At 39.4% G+C, this 17,348-nt stretch overlaps 1 protein-coding gene across 5 annotated transcripts in view; it reads right to left on the reverse strand.

Moving 5' to 3' along the window:
• The window catches only part of LOC148420392 (vinculin-like), a 29,508-nt gene extending 12,374 nt beyond the window's left edge, over nt 1–17,134 (reverse strand). The window contains exons 1-14 of one of the 5 annotated variants that reach the window (XM_088420953.1): nt 16,661–17,134; nt 11,962–12,032; nt 10,932–11,082; nt 10,218–10,326; nt 9,145–9,267; nt 6,829–6,989; nt 4,718–4,808; nt 4,491–4,638; nt 3,161–3,314; nt 2,912–3,087; nt 2,725–2,823; nt 1,487–1,677; nt 1,035–1,061; nt 489–688 (exon numbers count right to left, since the gene is read on the reverse strand). In XM_088420953.1, coding sequence (XP_088277079.1) covers nt 489–688; nt 1,035–1,061; nt 1,487–1,677; nt 2,725–2,823; nt 2,912–3,087; nt 3,161–3,314; nt 4,491–4,638; nt 4,718–4,808; nt 6,829–6,989; nt 9,145–9,267; nt 10,218–10,326; nt 10,932–11,082; nt 11,962–12,032; nt 16,661–16,828 — 1,869 coding nt within the window. In that variant the 5' untranslated portion in view covers nt 16,829–17,134. The remainder of the gene's footprint in view (nt 1–488; nt 689–1,034; nt 1,062–1,486; nt 1,678–2,724; nt 2,824–2,911; nt 3,088–3,160; nt 3,315–4,490; nt 4,639–4,717; nt 4,809–6,828; nt 6,990–9,144; nt 9,268–10,217; nt 10,327–10,931; nt 11,083–11,961; nt 12,033–16,660) is intronic. The other 4 variants (XM_088420955.1, XM_088420954.1, XM_088420956.1 and 1 more) reach the window with 4 other exon arrangements.
• Nucleotides 17,135–17,348: the final 214 nt, after the last annotated feature.

Raw genomic sequence — 17,348 nt, forward strand, 5'->3', positions numbered from 1 at the left:
TGGAAATGTAAAAGACCTCACAAAAAAATCGGGTTCCACAAAAAAATCGTAATTGAGCATTAAACCTTGCAGTGTCAATCTAGGCTAAGATCCTTGCTATCTCCTATTTAAAGAAAAAGTTTGAATGTGGTTTTGAGTTATAGGAGGGTGTCATATTATTTCAATTGCATATTTTTACATTGTGGGGATTATGTGGCTGTGGCCTATCCAGAGGCCAGAAAATAAAAGAATAGGTGGGTGGATGGATGGATGGATGGATGGATGGATGGATGGATGGATGGATGGATGGATGGATGGATGGATGGATGGATGGATGGATGGATAGATAGATAGATAGATAGATAGATAGATAGATAGATAGATAGATAGATAGATAGATAGATAGATAGATAGATAGATAGATAGATAGATAGATAGATATTACCTCTGAGAAAGAGAACCATTTTGATTGCACTATATGGAAAGAGCGGAGTGCTTAAAGGAACTACCTTGAGACTATCATGTAGCTGTGCAGCAGTCGCCCGAGCGTGGGGGGCCTCAGCTTCCCCCCTGCCAGCCATGTCTGCCAGGGATGTCATGAGAGCCTCTGCTCTGTCGCAACGTCCCATCATGTCCTGGCGGTACGGCCCCAAGAGGCCTCCTGCCAGCCTCCTGCCTTCTCCAACCATCCCTCTGATAGCCGCCTGACCTGAGGGCATTAAAACGTTCAGATGTCATCCTCCATATCACATTTAAGTACCTGCAATCAGCTTGTGCCACAATAAAAACAAATACATCTGCGGAGCTGATGGAGGGACTAGAAAAGATTCAAACAAAAAGCTTCAAATTTAGAGAATATAAAACTCAAAAAATAATGAAATGGTTCAAATAACCAGTGATGAATTCATGCAGCGATTCCTCGCGTATCATTTGGGGCCCAAGTGTACCCCTTGTGGTAAGCAGTACCACAATTTGAAAAGCAGTCTTCTACATTCATGAATATGTAAAGATTATGCGTGCATCTTCAGTGGAGAGTAAAATGTGCAAGCCGGTACCTGTGTTCCATTCTAGTCTCTCACACTCTGTTCCCAAGAGGCAGCGTGGGAGGGAACAGGTGATAATTAAAAACACACACGCATAAAAGCAAGAATTAAACCCTTGAGCAGTATTTTGACCATTTTTGGGTTATTTTCTCCCACAACATTCTCATAGTATTTTAGCCAAGGGATGGCACATTCCTCGTAATTTGATAACCAAGTGGCTGAATAGATGCCTCCTTTTCCCATTAGAAATTACAACTCAGTATCAAGTGTAATTATCTGGTGGTATAACGGTGACTGACGTTAAATAGTTTACTGCTGAACTCAATTCATCCCAGTTGCAAACCAAAACAACAGACAATAAATATGTAAACATCCAAGACCTACTGCATTTTTGTACTTGCCATAGACTTCATCTTAAATCAGATTGACACCTTTTTTAAACTACCCGTTAGCTACCCACTTACCTACACCTCTGTCATCCACTCCAGGATTGGCGACCCAGCGCAGCGCTTGCTCCATTTTGCCCTCCAGAGTGACTGCAGGCTTGGCGGGTCTCATGTTGGCCACAGCTCGGTTGGTCTTAGTCTGCAGAGTCAGCAGGGCCGCCCCAATTTGTTTTGCCATGGCACGGGCTTCCGGACTATCACCTTTGCCTCTGACATAACAAGAGAAAATGTTGTTTAATGATGTGCACAAAAAAACAGCATCAAATAAGGGAAACAGGTTGTTCCATTATCCAAAGTCTGCTCCACCTTTACAGGGAAAAAATAGATTGGCCATATGTTATTTTGTTAAAAGACCAACTTCTCAGTAACCAGGGTTAGACAATCATCCAAAAAGGGAAATCCCAATCATGTTGATGCCACTTTTTTTCTTTCAATACAGAGGATATAAAAAGTCTCTGATTAGCACAGAATAAAGTTCAGATGTTCTAGTAGTCTTTTGCTGACTTTTTTTTTGTGCTTTTTTGCAGAAGCCTCAAGGTTTTATGTTGACACAATGATGTCGGTTAAACAACAGAAGTAAAATGGAAATATTACTTATGTTTCACTTCTGGCATGTAGGTAGGATTACTGTTAATTTTCTCAGATATAATAATGTAATCTATGAGGCAACAGTGTACTATACTAAAATTATAGATATATACAAATACAACTTTTTATATTTTAGTTACGTTCCTCTTTAGACTTATATGAGCTGACCTAGATTTTTTTTGACTGGCCTGTTTCCAAGTCTTGCATATTTTATGACAGAAATTCAGGTAATTACTGGAAGTCTTCTTACAGCTTTTTGTGTTTAAACATTTGGAAGACAACCAAGCACCTATGAAGCACAAATAAAATATGATAAGATATACAGTCAATCCAGCGTCAGTAATGACTTTCTGCCCATGTAAAAAATGTATTGAGCAATTTATGCTGTCATGAAGTCGGTGAAGTCATGGGGCAATGAAGTTACACAACATGTTTATGTTGTGTTTCCTTTTATGGCCATTGAATTGAGAATTTAGAGAAATGATCATTCACATTGTCATGACTCACTGGACTTTGGGAACAAGGCAGGGCATCGCTTTGAAGAAGTGGCTCAAACGTCAATGTGATATTTCCCTTTGATTTCTGTGCTTATTTTCAAAAAAGAACCGTTAAACCAGCCAAATAAATCACCCCATTAGCTCTTCCCCGTATTCAAACATTTGAGAAACCTTATTGCAGGATGGCTGCCTAATGTTGACAGGCAACAACACAACTTCCAGGTAGGTAAAATGTGCCAGGTATTTGTGACACAAGGCTGCACTCTAATCCTGGGAATGAAGGATCTTAGAATTAGATGCGATTACAGTACATATGTTAGTAATGCCAGAGGAGGCAAAACAACCTAACTAAACATACTGTTTGCGCAGCTCCACAAGTCTGGAGGTGAGGCCTGCAATTTCACTGATGGAACGGAGGATGTCGTCCCTGTCTTTGGGGTCCTCACACAGGTCGGCAATGCGTTTGGCTTCTGCGAGTAACGCCCTGATGTTCTCCTCCCCCTCCAGACCACCATTTGGGTCAGCCAACCAGGCCTAAACAAATTAAGATGATAGGAAACGCCAGCTTGAGCATGGACACACATTTTTTTGTGTTGTTTAATGAGACCTGTGCAGCATCCAGTCTCCTAGCAATGGCTTGCTTGGCATTGATAAGAGCCTCCAGTCTGCGAGCAGCATTGTCCACTTTGGCAAATAACAAGTCCAAGCCCTGAGAGCATTGGCTTGCACGTTGCACGCACGCCTGGCTCGGACCTTGGCCCCTGTCACAAATAAACAGAAAAGCATGAATGCACCCAGCAGTGGTTCTAAAATGGGTGTACGAGTACCCCCAAGGGTACAAAAAGACACTTTAGGAGCTATGTGAAGTCTTAACAGGGTTTCTACACTGTATGCCTTTATTACAGATGTACATTGTCATCGGTGATGCAATTGTGTACAGCAGACAAGCCCAAAATAAAACAGAAGCTGTTATGCAATCCATCTTCTGGAGTTGCTGAATAAAACATGCCTAGACTTACCCAAAATGGATAGGCTACCCCCCTTCCATTTTTTTCCTTTCCACCCAAACAGGCAGTAGTTATGAAGTAGTTGATAGCTGACTTTTGTTGAACATTTGTTGCATTTTACCACTCAGTCCCTTACCAACACTCCATTAACATTGCCAGTTCTAATTTAATTGTAGCTCATTTTTTATGTTGTTAGGTTGCAGTTAACCAATGTTTTTTTCCTAGCTAGGATTCATTGCAGGTGGTTACAGACAACACAAATATTTTAAGTTTGAATTGAAATTGGGAGAGGCTAGTACACACAGTATTTAAGCCAAGGTGCTACTGACAAGCTAACCGATTGGTACTTGTAGAACCAAAAAATGTTATGCTTCTTTTTTTTTTTTTAAACGTGGGACTTAAACTGCATTTAACAATATGTCAAATTTATCTTGACCTGCTGGGAGCTCAGCACCCCCTAAACGTCTGAGCCTAGAATTGCCCCTGTAGTACAAATATTTTACATGTATATTTTTACCAGTGGCGGCATCAGTACTCATGCTCCATTTCGTAAAAGTAGTACTTTTGTTAGAAAATACTTTGAAAAAAGTAGAACTGCTGATGTTGATGTAATGTTGTTGTGACTATCTACTTTTCCCATCAGGTAAATCCACAGTGGGTCACTTGCATGATTTTATTTGGCACCAGATGCCTTTCCTGATGTACCCATCTACTTTATATTATTTTTTACTTTATACTGTATCTGTCGAGTCACGCCTTTTCTACATTACGCCATCATCCATGAAGGCTGAAAAAAGTAACATGTTTATTTTGAAAAAGTAAGCAGTACAAAATACAGATATCCATTTTCAAATGAAGGTAGTAAAAGTAAAAAACTGTCATCTAAATACAATAAATACCACTCACATTTTACAGATAAGCATTCAATACCTGACTCGAAGATCTGCAATCTGGTCGGTCATTTGTCCCAGAGCTTTATGTGTTGCCAAGATATCCTTCCTCTCCTTCCCGGCACAAAGCTCTCCCACCTTTCCCACCTCATCCAGAATCACATGTAATGCAACCTCACCAGGTTCTCCTGGTGGAGGCGACATGCCAAAACATTGTCATCTAAACTATCATGTGAGTAAAACCAACATAGACCCTCATATACAAACCTGGTTGTCCGTAGGGGTCTTTCAGCCAACTTTTCGCTTGGATCATCTTCGATTCAATCAAGCCCAAAGATCTCTTCAGTGCTTCCATATCCTATTCAATTGTTATAATGGAAAAATAGATATACTTTATAAAATGGATATAATAATGAAAAAAAAATCCCAAAAGCTTTTTTTGTGGACGAGTCCAGTCTATTAAATGAATAAATGAATAACACCTAACATATTGTGTAATTACAATCAATGACTGATTAAAAACAAACATTTAACACCAGTATATTTCAACATTTCCCCTTTTCTGAAATAGATAAATAAGTAAATAAATAAATCATAAATAAAAAAATGATTGAATGCACACAGTTACTATTGGACAGCAATATTATTCTCTTTTGTTAAAGTTTGTGTACAGATAAACAGCAATTTTCTGAAATAGTAAGGTCACTTTTTTAAGCACACTCAATAACTTCTGTTTTACAAGGCTATTTTAGGCGTTTGTGAATAACTTTTATGAATGACTACAACCGCTTTAGTGCACAAGAAGTCATTTTTATAGCTAAAAATAGAGCATGATGTTGATCAACACGATGGCTAACAATGACTGCAGAGGAACAGGATTGCCTCACTCGTATATTATGGATAATGTACAAGGGCACCAAGTTTACTCTAAATGGTTTAATAAAATGATCCAATACCCCCAAATCTTCAAAATTCCTAATCATCCGTTAATCATCGAGTGCTAGTTCATAGATCATTTAAACTGTAATATATGATTATTATACATGGACAAAGCAGCCATTGAAACACTACATGCCATCAAACATGCAATTATATTAACAAAATACTACAGTTCAGTGATAGTTCGCTCAAAATTGTATTAAGATGATCTTTATTTTTCTCCACATAATAGAGAAAAACACAAACTTCCAGCTCAGAGGATAATAAAACGCCTGAGTAGAATTGTTCAATAGGTCATGTATTACGGATGTGTCTGGACCATCTGCTATTATATAATTCATGACCAAAAGAGAAGGGTGCACTTGCCCCTCATGAAGACTGGCCACAATATGTGCACAGCAACCACTCAGACACACAAAGACAAATCATTGTGTGCACTGGTTTTGTGAAACATGCAGAGTGACAGGTTGGACCAGGGAAATTTATCTTATCAACTCTGACATTCTTAAAAAATAAATAAATAAAAGCATCAGAATCATTTCCGAGTGAAGTCATTTAGACCTAAAAATAAAATCTTCTGTAACACACAACTTGAGCTGTGGAAAAAAAATCAGTAAAGCAGGTTACTTTATCTGATATGAATACATAGCGTCAGTAAAGTCATTGGACTCAAATCCAGTGGTAGAGACCAGCAAAACACAAATACGTTATGAATGCACTGAAGTAGATTTTTGATTTTACTTATTTGATTATTTATTATATTTTACAATTTTCTAATTCTACACACTGCATTTAACTTATCGTTGCCAAAACAGGCTTTATTTTTCTCTCTACTTGCATGAGTCGAATCAGTATTTTTACTTGCAAACAGAGTGAAGGTATTTTGTCACCTCTGCTCAAATCACACAAACAGATGTACATGAAACAATACACATAGTGATGAGTTACATAAATACAGAAACTTCATCACATCAGCTGACTAAAACACATGACACACAGATCGTTTAGTACCAGCATGGCATTTACACTAAAATGTGTTAAACCAAGTGGCACACACACGTGCACTGGAGGCTGCAGATGGGGAGAGAAGCTGGCTTACCTTCTATAAGGAGGGAAAATAATGGAGGAGGAAAGTACAGAAAGAAAAGGGAAAAGGGGGTTACACCAGCAAGCAAAAAAAAAAAAAAAGTGAATCACAGAAGGTAAAAAGATGCAGCAAAAGAGGCTTGTACAACTAACACTGTTTGATTGTGTGGAAGCATGTGTGTGTGGGTTCTGTGTGTGTGTGTGTGTGTGTGTGTGTGTGCGTGCTTGCGCACGCGTGCATGCTTGTGTGTGTAAAAGGGTCTTCCACACCAAAACTGGAATCAAATAAGAGTGTGGTGATTAACTTAGGAGGGTTTAAAATGCGAATGGGCATAGAGTCAGCCAAGGGGTACCTTGTTGGCCCATGCGTCTTCATCCCACGTGGTGAGTTGTAGAACTCTGATGATCTCGGCGATCTCGCCGCTCATCTTCTCAAAGGTAAAGCGTCGGTTCCTCTCGGCTTCCTCCACACCGGCGCTGCGCCCACTCTTGGTTGCCACAAATATTTTTATCGCTGAGGATGAAAGAGAGCAGGAATGATTGGGGAATTCATCGGATATGGGTTGACTTTTTCAGGTATATTGACATGCTGATGTGTTAAGGTTCTGCATCACAAAAAATAAATAAATAAATAATCACTATAATATAGTTTTTGCGCCCCCACTATTCTAACCATTGTATTCTGAAAAATATTGTATTTGTAGAATATAAATTGAGTAGAATCCACCTGGTTTGATCCAGCTAAATGACCAGTCATTTTGCCACTTGCTTTGTCGAGTGAAATGACATCGCAGTTTCTCAGGGCTGAGGTAATGACCAATCAGAACTCAGCTCCCAAACATCGAATGATCAAACTCAGAAAACAGTTGTGACGTGATTATCTTAGTCCTAAGCTTTGCTGATGTCATTTTCAGTTCACTGAGATGAATAAAATGGGTTGATTTTGCTGCTTGTTTCATATTCTATATGCACTATATTTATATTGTTGCTTATTTCTCATTCCACATACACTACATTAATCAGAAACAATCAAAACAAACACCAAAAACAAATGTCCAGTGGGTCTCAGGAGAAGCTAGTTTTTACTGATTGTTTTACAGTCCTGTTGTTTATTTCTCATCTATTGAGTAGAAACTTATCACTGAGTGTCCACTGTCCATCTTTTTTACTTCTCATAGGAGCATAGATGCAATGACTCCGATACATAGTCCCAATATTTTTGGGCAGTGTTGGGCAAGTTACTTCAAAGCTGTAATGCATTATTCATTACTTATTACTGTTATTTCAAAGTAATTAATTACATTACAATATTGCTGTCTTTGAAATGTAATGTATTACACTTATATTGCATTACTTTTATATTAATCTCACCACCATAACTGGAAATATGGATTTGCCATTCTAACTGTAGCTTTTTACGCTCATTACACAGCCAGTGAAAGGTTGGCTTCAGCCTAAAACCAGTACACATCATTTCACCTGTATTTTAAAGTCTAGATGCAAAATCTTTTTTTTTTTTTTTTTGTATTTGAATCTCTTTATAACTTTGCTTCACAGCATAGTGATGCATTTTCTATGGTGTAGGCAAAAACATTGTATTTCACAATTTCAATGTTAATTTTCAAATTCAAGTTCATTCAACTAGGTTAGGGACAGATGTTTCTAAAATAGATAGTTTTGGTGGGGCTAACGTTAGCAGCTAACCTAGATCATTAAGGTGTTTACTGTACTGGCTAACATTAATTTTTTGTATGCTTTGTCTTGATACACATTGAACGGAACAATTTATAGACTATTATTGATAGCAAATGTAAAGTGAAAATTAGTGTTAGCTTACCATGTCATTATTCCTAGTTGCGACAGGAATCTTGCTGACAAGGATTCCAAATGCTGGTGAATCCACTGTGGAAAGTGCCAGTATATCTCCTAACGAATTTCCTAACACGTTGAGGTGGAAGTGGCATCCCTCAGCGAGAGAGCGCAATCCTCCATGTGTTTTCGTTTCGCTAACTTCACTATTACTATGGAACTCCTCGAAATGGTTTGTCAAATCACTGGTCCTATTTCGCCGAGTGGACAGCTTTTTAGGTGTCGTGCACCTAATGATTATATATGATTATATATAATGATTATATTATAATGATTATATTCTTCTTGTCTTCATATCTGATGAACTGAAAGTAATGGCCGTATGTCCGTCTTGCGTACATATTGTCCGTATTGTCCCATATATTGCCCCCCCCCCCCCCCTTCTCCTCAATCACCACCACCACCACCACCCCCACCACATTCAGGCTAAAAATGCACTGTAATGCATGACTTTACTCTCATTTGTAACAAGAACAATATTACTATTTTTGTGTGTGTAAGAAATTACATTACCGCATTACAGTAAAAAGTAATACATTACAGTAACTATATTACTTTTGTAATGCATTACTCCCAACACTGCTTTTGTGAATAGAGTAAGTATCATTGCTAAGATCTTGTTAGTCGAAGCAGGATTTCAGGCAGCAGCTTGCGTGTGCTTGTAGTCATCCTAACTGTACAACACAACTAATGGCTGTAATGATCAGAGTTGCTATAACAACCGTGCAGTTTGCTCAGTGACCTGCTCATTTTGGCTTTTTGTGGCGCAGACCCACACACACGTGGACACACACACTCACCTGATATCAGGACAGGAAGCAGCTCTTTGACCGTGCTCATGGAGTTTATAAGCATCTGTCTGTGCTCTTGGTGTGTCAGCTCCTGCTGCCTCCCCTCTATCATCTTTGACATCTTGGTCATCCCTGAGCAAAGGCGACCCGTTATTTAATAAGTGAGTAATTTCGGCCCAGGCATTGCTACAGCAAACCAGGCCTTTGCAAACCACGGATCTCATAAAGCATAAGTATCACAAAAATGTGAATAACCTTACTGTCCTATTTCTGACAACTAATGTCCATAGCTTAATATTTTCACAATTTTTATGTTTGAAGGAGAATTGAACTGGTGAATTTTATATGATCCTAAACAAATTTAAAGGAAGACGAGGATAGATGAAATATTTCTTAATACAAATTATTCATGCTTTACTGTAAGATTGCTGAATTTGTGTGTACATTTTATATAATTACATCAAAATTAGCTATACAAAATGACTAGGAGTTACCATCATGCATTGTCTTCTGACTAAAATTGCTTGTATGATAAACCTTAAAACATGGATGTTGTTAGGGCTGGAAATTATCAAAGGGTCTAAGAAAACTGCCTGAATGTAAAAACAAAAACAAAAAAAAAATCTGAAAAATTACAGCATTCATGTAGCATGAGCAAAATATTGGCACTTTGGCCTTGATGGGCATCATCTCTCCACCGAGTTTTAATCTATTTCAGATGTTGTGATTCCTTCTTTTCACTGTAAAGAACAGGTGTAAAACTCAAGGTCTGGGGGCCAGACCTAATTATTTTATGTAGTCCGCAAAACGCTGATTTGACTTCAAGTTTTTGGCTAAAATAATATAAAAAGTTTTCTTTTTTTACAAATTTGGGGGACGGAAAACAACCATTTTTGTTCCCAATCCCTCTTTTGAACAATTTTTATTGTTGTCTGATTTCAAAGCTAGCTACGTTTGTGATTAACACACTTCACAGTCGATCCAGCCCTCTGACACAAACAAAAACTACAATGTGGCCCACGATAAAAAATAGTTTGACAAGCTTGCTGTAAAGTACATGTTACAAAACAGTTCATACTGACCTGGTCCCAGGTTTTTAGTGTATGTGACTAGGTCCTCCATAGTCTCCACCACTTCGGATACCGTCAGATACTCCAGAATACCTTTGCACACACGGATAATCTTACGCACCTGGAGTAGAAGATAGATGCAGAGAGGAGCATCGCAAATGAACCACTTGTGAAAAAATATTGAAGCCTTTTATTGTTGTTCCTCAAATGACTGATTTACATACAGTATGTGTGTGTGCAGTCTTGTGATGTCGGTCTTGTGACTAGAAGTGGTTTGCTCCCTCAAAACTAGCAGGGTGACCATAATAACGTGCCGAGTGTGATTCCACTTAGGGAGTAGGAGAACCCTGCATTAGAAGGTCATTTGATCTCACTGTTGATCTCGCTTGATCTCCCATTGTAGCTGACGCTAGTTTTGCTCTCAATTCTTTGCCATGACAACGTAAACATGTAACCTATCTCTGAATTTACTATATTCTGATTGGGTATTTATTTTAAAAGGAGCCAGATACAGAAAATAATTACTATAAATGCTTGGAATGTCTTTAGTTTTCACAATGTTGCGTACGGAGGAGCAGTTGTGGACATTGGTACGACGCACGGTTCTTTGACCCGGGTAGATACATTGCTGAGCTGCTTGAAGCTCTGAACTTGGTTTCTTCTCCCGTGCGGGGCTATAAAAAGCTTTAGTTCCCTGAAAGATATCCACAAGCAACATGAACACACCTCGGCCTCATCGAACGTAAGCAGTAGGTCAGATGTGGCTGACAAAATTCCTCTGGATCCGTCGATGAGGTAATCCCGAGCAGGGACTGAGTAGGGGTCCGTCTTCAGCATCTGAGCTGCTTGGACCAGTTTAGAAGATGAGTTCTCCACCCTGCACACAGCCACAACATGTATTTCTTGTTTTTGTTTTGTTTTTGGTTGTATTTGAAAAAAAACAAAACAAGGCTTATTAAGCACACATCTACAGATAAGACACAGTAATGTTGGATTTGGACTAACTTAATACTTAAATATATGTGTTCTTAGGTTGAATAAGGTGATGAAGTTAAGTGCCTGAAAGAAGCCAAGCTACCTCCTTCTTCTCTTGACCCCCGCTGGTCAGGGTATCGATGGCTGCTAGTTCATCTATATTTAGTCAGCTTCACATTACACATGCTCCCCTCCTTAGCCTTTTGAGATTTACGATGTGTATGCATGTGTATACAGTACGTGTGTGTGTGTGTGTGTGTGTGTGTGGGGGGGGGGGGGGGGGGGGGCACTTTTCAGATCAATATCTGCTGGAAACCTGCTCATAAAACTAACCTTACTAGACAAAGGCAGGTGATCATTCCTTGGTAAAAAAAAACAAACAAAAAACAAACAAGATTATTTATTTTTGTTTGTTTTTAGGTCATTTTAGCTCTCCATAATTCTGTCACTACAGGACACTCAAGTCAATGCAGCCTGATGCTGCAGATGAAGCAGTGCTAAGTCGGTGCTTTCAGCCATCAGACCTTTAGAAGCCTGGTAGAACACAACAAACAGGCTCTCAGCCAGATGAATGCTGGTGGCGGACAAGTCAACCGTGGGTCGCTTCTGACTGAGTGCTCAGTTCAGAAGTGGCGCTTTGTTGAAGCTGGGCACGCTGCCATATTTCCGAACATTAAACTGCTTGGAATCCTTTTCCGTATTTTTCAAAACAAGTTCTGTGTCTGGTCAAAGATAAAATAGATTCATTCCATTATGCAGAGTTAATGGTAAACACACTTACTTGATGAATGCAGGTGGCATGTCTCTTTTTAGCACCTGGTCCTCGGTGGTTTGAACTGTTTCCTTCCCAACCTGCAATACATAAATGGTCAATTAAATGCTTTTATCATTTGGGTTATTATGATAGAAAAGCTTCATGTAAGTATAACAACAATTAGTATATGAGGAAATAACAACTTGAGTATGGGAAAGAACTGTTACATTTTGGTTCAGATTTGAATTGTGGTGGGCACTTTAACTAAAGCCATTAGAAAAATAGCACTCTATAATATTATCATTTATAAAATCTTAATTAGATAAAACGTGGAGACTTAAACAGTCACAATTTCGCAATTCGATCCAATTTATTGCGCTGCTCCTGATGTGAGGATGATTTACATATTTACTACAGCTGTTCATTAATTATAGAGAGACATTATTAAAATGATCGGTAGCTCTTCGTATTACTCAGTACCAAAGAAGTAGCTTTGGTAGAAGGAGCAGTTTCAAAAAGGTTGGTGCAATAAGCTATTGAAATATGAGTCATTTGTGACAGAGGATAGAGAAAATATCAATGACCCAAAAGTCATAAGTCACATTTTAGTGAAGTTATTTTTTTTTAAATATATAGCATTGATTAGTCCACACATGTAGGAATTATTTATTTATTTACAATTATTGCCCAATCAAATAAAATGAAAACTGCTTGCTATCTTTTACGAAGTAACACTAATCGCTGAACAATTCACCTGAAAGGTGATGATTTTGGAGATATGAAGATTCTGCCAAAGCTGCCCGACACCTGCAATATCAGCTAGTATTTTGATCATGTTTGTCTCTACGTGCCACTTCACATTTATGTAACAATATCTGTTGCTTGAATGGTTAGAACAAAACTATCAAAGCTAGGTATTGGCCTTTCAAATGTGTGTGTTGTTTTTTGTTTTTTTTTAGCAATTTGTTAGCGTGGGCAATCTTAAAGCTATGTTGTTTGGCTGTTTTAAATACAACAACATTTTTTAGGCTTAGTTTGACAGTCAACTTCAACTGAGAGTGGCAATAAGCAACTTGAATTCTATTTTTCGAAGACATTTTTCCATACTGCTGCTTATTTTAAACCATACAATCAAATAGCAGGGTGAGTGCAAACCTCTGTTCCGGATGTCATCAACAGAGATGCAGATGGCTGAAAGCCCCCCCACCCACCCGCCGCACACACATACACTCTACACACAAACACAAAAGCACAAACAGGGCCACACACACACACTAGAGAACGGAGATGCAATTTCAGAGAGACAGAAATGACATCAGTCTCTCAGTGCTGTACTGGTGAACTTCAGTTAACAGACTTTTGGGCCTCCTGTGAGTCACAGGAAGAAGATGCAATCTTAGTAAGAAAAGAGCACCGCCTGGCATCCAGTAATACTCCAAAAGATTCCTTGAAGCATGCAGGAATGAAGCTCTGCGAGTACGGCAAGAGTGTCCTGATGAAACTTCAGACAAAGAACGTGCGAGTGTGCAAGTGCTTTCTGAATTTGAAATCATTTAGCATTGATTATTCAATGTACAATCGCTGCATAATCAAAGTGTGGTTAAGTGGCCCTCTGCAGTGTCCACACAGTGACATTCCACGTGTGTTGGAATGGTGTGCAACTGTTAAGACAAAATGAAAATGTCCTCCGATTGTTTGAATTTGTCTAAACCACTCTGGCAGTTTTTTTTGGTTTTATTTTGTTTATTGTTTCTCAGCAAACCTGCAGAGCAATTGTTTACTCCACTACATGGACAGAAGTATCAAGACAAATGGCTATTCCACCTAAGTATGTGAAAACGGAGTCAAGTCTGGAACTGTTTTATAGCTATATTAGCTTCTGCTTATTCGGCAATACTTTCCTGAAGATTCTGGAATATGCTGGTGGATTTTTTTTTTATCTATTTAAGTAAACAAACAAGAGTGAGGAAGCAAAGTCTTGTAATTAAATGTAATAACATTTAATTTAAAAAAAATAGCAAACTAAGATTATGTTTTTAAACTGAAATGGCTAATGAATAAACACATTGTATACTGATCAGTCCTCACACAGGCTGTTTTAAATCAATGGTTGTACATTACCAGGAATTATGGCAGTGAAGTTTTGTTGCTTGGCAGAATTAGAAAGAACAACAACAAAAAAACTAACAAAAATAATTCATCATGTTTTAGAGGTTCAACACTCAATAGATGAATCAATAACTGAGGGATGATCAAATTAATCCTTTCATTAAACAGATTGAGTACCATTGTGTCTAATCAAAATGAAACACAGAAATATATATTTTTTTATTTTACAAAACAATAGTCAACATTTTTGCCTATTTTCTTGACATATTCTAGAGCAGTGGTTCTAAAAGGCAACGGCAGGAGATTGGTGAAGTAATTTAGGTTACTAATAAAAAAAAATAATTTAGGGATTAGGTATACTTATATCATTTTTTTATAGATAATAATCTTATTTATAGTTAGCGAGTGGAAAGTTTTCTCTTTCCTGGGGGGGCTTGACAAAATTAAATTGAGAAGCACTGATCAAGATCAATACAGTTCTTGAATAAAAAAAAATTGTAGTGCATTTTCTACAGTGTTCATTCGAAAAAAAAAAAAAAGATTCCCATTTGTGAATAAAAGGTTGGAACTTAAAACATAAGCGTTGAAATCCGGTTGATGGATTAATTGAAAAAATAATCAACATGTAAAGCAAGTATTAAAAACAATTATCAGTTGCAGCCCTATGATGTTTTGGATTTTTTTTGTATGGGATTAATCAAGTGAAAATACCAAATTTGAGTCCAGGCTATAATTAACCCGTGTGGAAGGCAAGGTAGTAGGAAAGGTAATCCAGGGTCATACAGTGAATTACATCCCAAAGAGAAGCAGGTGACTTTTATGCTCTCTTCCAAACAGGCCTCGCTTCTCAACAGTAAATCTATTTATTCCTCCCTCCCCCTCCCTCCCGGCATTCTCAGGAATGAGATCGACGTCGCCTCCTTGGGGAGCTCGAACTTCCAAGAGTGGTTCAGTCACCGGCGCAACTCCAGTGAGCTCACACTTTTCCTAACAACTGCACCAGCAAATCTTTTAGATGTTTAGTTGAATCGTCAGCCCACACATGTGCAGCCTCTGTGACAGATTGACACCATCTTGTATGTGTTTGGAAGAATCTCAGTGACCTACTTTTTATACGCATGGCCAACCCTGCTGGGGGTTAACAACAGCGTAACTGTATCAGTGTGCAGTGGGACTCTACTCTTTTACATCTTTGCATCAACTGACTCTGCTTGCTAAAATAAAGTCTACAAAACCTGAAGGCGCCCATCATGTCCAATTAAGTTTTTCTACCCGGCAACCAGCAACCTGCGTGCTCTCGTTGACCACTTTCCTTTTATCTCTCCCATCCTTTCCTTTCAAAGTTCTTTTTAATCTCTCCCATCCATTAGCCATCACTTGCCTCTTGTTCGGCTGCCTTGCTGCGCTATTAGCAGGCGTCATCAGGAGATTCAAATGAGTCCCCAAATCTTAAATCCTTAATTACATCTGATAAGAGCAGCTTCATCCTAGGTTTCCCAACAAACGCATCAAGGACACAAAGACAAGCCCAAGGCTGCTTTTAGCTTCCCTCTGCTTGCTGTCTGAATGGATCCAGTGAAGTGATCAGGGCAAGCGGAGTGACACAGATGCAATAATCAGACATCATGGACTCTACTTTGCAACTGCACATTATTTATTAGATGGCTGGGGAATCTATTTGAGCACAATTCTGTTTTTTCTTTTTTTTAAGTCCTCTGAGTGTCATGAAAAATAATGCTAAAAGTGAAAAAAGGCACATTAGGGCAACGTTTCCTCTGCAACTGTTTTTTACACTTGCATGGCAGGCAGGGACTTGAATTGCCCATTGGCGGAGTGCGGTTGGTTGGTTGCTTATATGTGCCATTAGATTGGCAACCAGTGCAGAGTGTAACCACTAAAAAAAAAAAAAAAAGAAATCAGCTTGGATATTTTCCAGCTCACCCTTAGACCAAATACATGTGTATGGCCAAGGAGAGATTATTTTCTCTTTCTGCCAATCCATCGGATTTTTTCTTGCTATATAATATCAAGGTTTTGTAAATGACGAAGGTTTGGTGCAGATCTGGATACATTGCAGGATATCTAGGATCTTTTTTATTTTTTTACAGTGCATTTTCTTTAATATCAACTGTAAGTATTAAAGTAGCAGCACTCAGATCGTGGGTGAGTAGCACATTGATTCTGATCCAATATGTCCCATAACAGACCAAAGCGAAAGCAATTGACTGATGAATGTTTGTGTCTCTTGAGTGATGTCTCTTGACTGGGGTCATATTGATTTTGCGAGTCAGTGCACACAGACAAAGTGACCCACTGTATAGTCTCAGTTTAAATTAAAGATGAGCAATGTGTGTGTGTATGTCAAATCGATCTTCCGCCCCACAAACTCTATTGAGCGCTGAGTGTCCATCTGATTAGCAGGAGGGGTTAAAGTTGAGCGTGCGTTTGTGTGCGCGTCACTTTTACACCATTTTAATGGTGTGCAAAGATCAAACGCAATAAAAAATGAGTGTTGGCACGAAACGTGCTCAAATGTCTTGTCTGACATTGATTTGCTGCACGAACTGACGTTAACGCGATGAATGACAAGAAAGCAAACTGATGGAGTGCGACTCACCCGCACAAGGTTGCTGACTGCAGCCTGGACCGCCTGCACCGGTACGGACAGGTCCGGGATGGCTTTCCCATCCACCTCGCCCTCCTCGTGCATGATAACCAGGTGAGAGATTTGCTGGGCCACCGGCTCCAGGATACTCTCGATGGTCTTGGTGTGAAACACCGGCATGGTCAGCGACTTTTACCGCAGCCTCCAGCACACACAAGAAAGAGGTGATCGGCGGCTCTTTCAAAGAAGCCCTCCTTTCTTGCTTTTAACCTCTCCTCACTCGCAGGAGCAGCAACCACCACTTCCGCTCTGACGGTCAAACCTGGACCCGGGTCCCTCCGGTGGGTCTACCCTCGTCTTGCCAGAAGGAATCGCCACCCTCCGCCCAATCACGGCGAAGACGCAGCTCGTTCGGTGCCTGCGCTATGGAGGAGGCTCAGTACTGGTGCGCGCTCACGCTGCGCGCACATGCACGAGCACTACATCGTGCAAGTGACAGCTCTTCCTAAGTTACGTCATGCATGCATGCCAGTATGCCCCCACCACCGTCACCACCACCCGCCGCCCAAAAAGGAGAGGGCTAAATTAATAAGAGGTGGGGATTCCTCGGTTGTATAAGGACGTTGAGGGCAGTGCCGCCAACAGGAAAACTGTGGCACCACAATGAGTGGTAGATTTCCCTGACCGAAATTCGACAATG

The sequence above is a fragment of the Hippichthys cyanospilos genome, chromosome 8 (genome assembly GCF_059441005.1).
Source record: "Hippichthys cyanospilos isolate Australia breed blue-spotted pipefish chromosome 8, RoL_Hcya_1.0, whole genome shotgun sequence".
In the NCBI taxonomy this organism is placed as follows: domain Eukaryota; kingdom Metazoa; phylum Chordata; class Actinopteri; order Syngnathiformes; family Syngnathidae; genus Hippichthys; species Hippichthys cyanospilos.